General features: G+C 35.6%; 1 protein-coding gene across 9 annotated transcripts in view; it reads left to right on the plus strand.

Annotated features, from left to right (window-relative positions):
* The window catches only part of LOC106884205 (uncharacterized), a 22,790-nt gene that overhangs the window by 5,943 nt on the left and 11,231 nt on the right, over window positions 1–5,616 (plus strand). For all 9 annotated transcript variants that reach the window (XR_008266543.1, XR_008266542.1, XR_008266544.1 and 6 more), the window contains exon 2: window positions 2,986–3,350. Coding sequence is in view for 2 of the 9 variants with exons in the window: in XM_052975764.1 (XP_052831724.1) it covers window positions 2,986–3,350 (365 nt within the window). In the remaining 7 variants the exon portion in view is untranslated. The remainder of the gene's footprint in view (window positions 1–2,985; window positions 3,351–5,616) is intronic.

Consider the following 5,616-nt stretch of genomic DNA (forward strand, 5'->3'; position numbering starts at 1 on the left):
ATATATATATACATGTATGTATGTTTGTATGTATGTATGTATGTATGTATGTATGCAAGTATGTATGTATATATATATATATATATATATATATATATATAGCTGCCTTTAGACGTTTATATACTCTCGTGATAATGTGAAATAATTATATTTGGAATACTGGATCTCTGAAGGTCATCAAAAAAAAAATCTATGTATAATAGCCTGTAAGTATTTGGTTGAGAATTCCTTTTAGATTGAAAAAGTCCATGCCTCCACCTTTAGCCAAGACTGATATTCTATCATTAGACGAAAGTTATATAATAGCTAAATGTGACGGAGAGATGTACGTTGGAGAGATAAGGAAGCACGGCTTTTGCCAGTAATGGCTTGACAGACACATATTAGGCAAGGGGCTCAGAGACCTGCTTGCAGAACATAGACTTCTTCCATTCTAACCTAGATATGCAGGTCTTTTTCGAGCACTGCGCATCTCCAATCATTTTAGGCGTTTGTTTTATCATCTCCTCCGTAGTCTCTGCAGCATGAGATAGGTCTTCACCCTCTTTGTCCCATATCTATCTTTCTTTTTCAAATTCTCTGCTTTCAGATCCCATATCTTCCGTATTCGTGAGTCACTATTAAGTTGCATTGCATTTCATGCACAAGACTCATTCAGGTATACTCCATAAAATTTAAAGATAACTGTAGAGCAAATAGTTGTATTACTTAGATTTGATGTTTAAGCAAAGAAACTCTTCTCTTGCTAATTCAGTAGTTCATGTGAATCAAAAAAAATTTGAATCAGTAAAAACAATTGAAATATTTCTGAACATTTCTTTGATATTCCAGAATTTGTAGTAGATTTTTTTCCATAACAACCAAAAAGATTTCTCCACGAAATAGGATGTCAACGAAGTAATTAAGCCTGGAAAAGTACAGGGCAAGAAGAGAAAACGTAAAATGTTGCTACGGGAGTTAGAATTAACTAAATAAATTTCTGAAATTGTTGAACAAGCATTTTTTTAAATGACAGCTAATGAACAAATTGAGCGCAAAGTGTACAACTGATTCACTAGCTTACTTTTTTTTTTATATAAAATTAGGGGTTATCATACATTGTAGATTTTGCGTGATTTTTCGAAATAAAAAACAAATTTTTTAATAGTAGATTTTTAATGTCTAAATTAATAGGCAATTAATTTTTTTAACTGAGAAAATAGCTTACTGTGCCTTTTAATTTAAACTTACATAAAAATATTCAAAGGACATTTATTACTATTCAAATTTTTATATTGTAATTTCAACAGCAACATTTTAAGTTCTTTTTCTTTTCGTTTTTTTTTTTGCTTCTTATCCTAAACTTCCCTGGCCTAATTACTGTTTGTCTTTTCTGTTTGTCATTTCTAGACCATTCTTGTGCATATTTTAGTGCACTCTAGCAATTTGTGCCTACATTTTCCTTTTTTTACTGCGTGTCCTGTGCGCAGATATGAAACTTGAAGGTGCTTGCAAAGAAAATATCAAGGTAACTGCGTGACATTTAGTGAATGACTGCAGTAGTTCTTAGCCCTTAATGACGACTATTTGTATCACTTAGTGGAGGCGCAATGGCCCAGTGATTAGGGCAGCGGACTCGCGGTCGTAGGATCTCAGTTTCGATTCCCAGACCGGGCATTGTGAGTGTTTATTAAGCGAAAACACCTAAAGTTCCACGAGGCTCTGGCAGGGGATGGTGGCGAACCCTGCTGTGCTCTTTCACCACAACTCTTTCTTCCTATTTCTGTTGTACCTGTATTTCAAAGGGCCAGCTTTGTCACACTCTGAGTCACGCTGAATATCCCCGAGAACTACGTTAAGGATACACGTGTCTGTGGAGTGCTCAGCCACTTGCACGTTAATTTCACGAGCAGGCTGTTCCATCGATCAGATCAATTGGAACCCTCGTCGTCGTAACCGACGGAATGCCAACCATGTATCACTTTATATTAATGATTTGCTGTTAAGTGGTATCTACCTATAGCAAGTGGTTTTTTGACTAGATACATAAAAGGATTATAGTAATTGATATAAATTCTTGGCCATTGAGATAGTTGACAAGTATCCAGCATCATGATCAGCCACTTCATTTGTAAAATAGTTGGATTTTAGCAAAACTTCTAATGAGACATATAAAAGTGAGCGATTTGCTTCTGACATTTTAGATGTTTTTAAGTTTAAAAACTGGTCTGTCCTCATTCAACAGTGAATCAAAAGTAATAACAAAGAATATAGTTGTATTAACTCTAGTTTTGCATGTTTTTGAAAGGAAGGTGGTCATTAGGCATATCATACTCTCGATGTATTCTTCGTAGCCTGGCAAAAGGAATTCTTTTTCCATCTTATGTGCTTCAATTATAGGAGGCGCAATGGCCCAGTGGTTAGGGCAGCGGACTCGCGGTCATAGGATCGCGGTTTCGATTCCCAGACCGGGCGTTGTGAGTGTTTATTGAGCGAAAATACCTAAAGCTCCACGAGGCTCCGGCAGGGGATGGCGGTGAACCCTGCTGTACTCGTTCACCACAACCTTCTCTCACTCTTACTTCCTGTTTCTGTTGTGCCTGTAATTCAAAGGGTCAGCCTTGTCACACTGTGTCACGCTGAATATCTCCGAGAACTACGTTAAGGGCACACGTGTCTGTGGAGTGCTCAGCCACTTGCACGTTAATCTCACGAGCAGGCTGTTCCGTTGATCGGATCAACTGGAACCCTCGACGTCGTAAGCGACGTAGTGCCAACAACAAAGCTTCAATTATTAAAGAATTCCAGAATAGAAAACTTATAAAATTATTTAAATATCCTGTTTTTCGTTAATACAACAAAAATGATATTAATTAAAATTTTTTTAATGATGAGCAACTTTTCACAAAAAATTTAAAGTCACCAACCAGCAGTTGTAGATTAATTAAATTTATGAGGAATGTGCACTTTGAAATATCTCTTGTGGAATCTAATTTGTTTTTGCAGATAACACAGAAACTGAGGAACCGAACGATGATCCGCCAGGATACTATGAAAACTATGAATACTCATCGGCTTGTGAGAATCCTACGATATCTGAACATCCCGAATATCCTGGAAATCCACCACTACCAGTATACCAGTCGCAACCCCCACCACCCGAATACCAGTCACAACTACCACCACCCGGATACTCGTCACAACCACCACCACCACCACCACCACCACCCGAATACACGTCACAACCACCACCTGATTACTATTCCCTCTATCCAGAACTACAACGGCCAGAACTACAACAGCCAGAACTACAACAGCCAGAACTACAACAGACAGGACTACACCAGCTACAACAACTATGGACTAATGTTGTAAGCGACTATTTTTTCTTATTATTTTACTTTTTACTGTTCTACAACCATTTATCCTAAACAGAGATCTTATGTTTAGAAAGTTTTAGTCATCAAAATATAACTGTACGCTTCAAGACTTTTTAGTCAGTCATATCATTATATGGAGCACAATAAATATTTTAGCTTCGTATCTATTTTATCAATCTTTACCGAAAGGCCGGCTGGTTGTACAGAAGTATATTGGTAACAGTAGCAATCGGAGTAAGTGACATGGAAGATATATACACACGAATATATACGTGTGTGTGTGTGTGTGTCTATGTGTGCACGCATGTATGCTTGTTTGCGTTTATGTGTAGGTGTGTGTTTATGTGTGTGTATGTGTGTGTATGTGTGTATCTGTGTGCATGTGTGTGAATGAATGATAAGTTCCCTCAAATTTTCCATCAACTGAATTAGACTCACAAGCTATTTCTCAACTCAGAACTATGGTAGAGCATAGATTTCTTTTGTTCTAGGTGCTGGGCAATGGGATCAAACCTGGAGTCTTCTGATTCTGAAGTTTCTTTATCATAAAGTGATGAGGGCTCCTGCAAAACTAAAAGGCTTAAATTAATCAGTTTTACTTCTCCAATGAAATTAATATAGTTTAGGTTTAATCACGTGATGAAGGGGGTAGATTCGGAAAAAGACTTTGAAATATATGGTAAAACTATGTGCTTATTATATTCATTTTTGTTTTCTAAATGCTGAGTTTAACTGAGCTTAGAAACAATTAAATAAGTTCAATATAAATGGGTTAATTCACTCAACTATATTCCTCCGTTCAAAATTTAATCTTACATCAAGTCAAACGAAAATAATGTTTTAATAACTGAATCAATACTCAGAATAGTCGGTGCAGCTATAATAAACTGCTTAAGCTGTTCACCTCGCAATCATAAGATCCCTGTTCTGAGCACAATGTATACAATTTTGAGTAGATATCTTTTACTATAACCGCAGATCGCTACAAATCTGGTGGGTGAAATTGTTTAGACGGAAACTATGTAGAAGTACTTTCGTTTGAAGTGTAACTCTAATTCAGAGGTTCAAATTTGTCTCATACTGTGTCAAGTTGATTTTGGTCTGAAAATTGCATTAAGCATACACGTGTTTCTGTGTAATATTCAGCCAGTTACTCATTAATGAATAAGTAGTTCTGTTAACTAAACAACTGAATGCTAATTTGAAAACTGGCTAGGGTTCTATCATCACTCAAGAGGAAGATAAACTTAATGATAAACCAGATTTCTATTTAGTTTTCTATTTAAGCTAATTGTTTTTGTTACTGTTAAGATGTTGTTTTAGCCAATCGCGTTACCGCGAAGAGCAGGATTTGAGAACCTTATCAGTGTTATGGACAGTGAGAAACACATCCGAACAGAGACAACAAGACGATGATACGGCAACTGTTCATGTCACACTTGAATAAATTATAGCCCTTTGTACCTAAAGAAAGAGAACTCAATATTCTATTTATTCAGTTGAAACACAGAAATAGGGACTGCAAGTGGAACCCTTTCACCGGTGAAAGCTGATTCAGTCCTCGATGCCCCACTCAGCGAAGCATACAAGATTAGAAGTGAAATGTTGGTGGCCCTGATACACCTGATGATATTACAGATGGATTTCCAATATTGCAATAGATTCAGATATTGCAATAGTTCCTACAGTTTCTGCATAGCAAAAACATTTCTGGTGTTAATTCTACAAATATTCAGAAGCCGTATAATCTAGTCATGTTGAATAAATATATCTTCCTATAAAATAAGGATTGCTATTGTTGTTGTTGTTTCCCTCCAGGCCAACTCTTATTAACCAATCCTATATTCAAAGGACATAGTTATAACCATTCAGTCTTTTTATAAAGCATTCTATCAGCACATTATCCCATGTGTTATTTCTCCAAAAGAATATAGAACTTTATCTAAGGTAGATATGGTTATTGTCATAAGAAAACTACCATATTCATTGGTTTGTTTTTAGTTTTTTTATTATTATTTTGCTATTGTCATTTATTATTATTATTATTATTATTATTATTATTATTATTATTATTATTATTATTATTAATATAGAAAGGATTGAGGTAACTCCTCCTGAAGATATAGAGTCAAAATTAAAAGAAGAGTGCCATTTGTTATCTGGTGAACGATATTTCGACATCTCGTGTGTCTTCAACTGGTTCAAAAAATAAATTTGTCAATCTACTTCATTTTGGTTAATATAGAAAGGATTGAGG

The sequence above is a fragment of the Octopus bimaculoides genome, chromosome 2 (genome assembly GCF_001194135.2).
Source record: "Octopus bimaculoides isolate UCB-OBI-ISO-001 chromosome 2, ASM119413v2, whole genome shotgun sequence".
Lineage (NCBI taxonomy): Eukaryota > Metazoa > Mollusca > Cephalopoda > Octopoda > Octopodidae > Octopus > Octopus bimaculoides.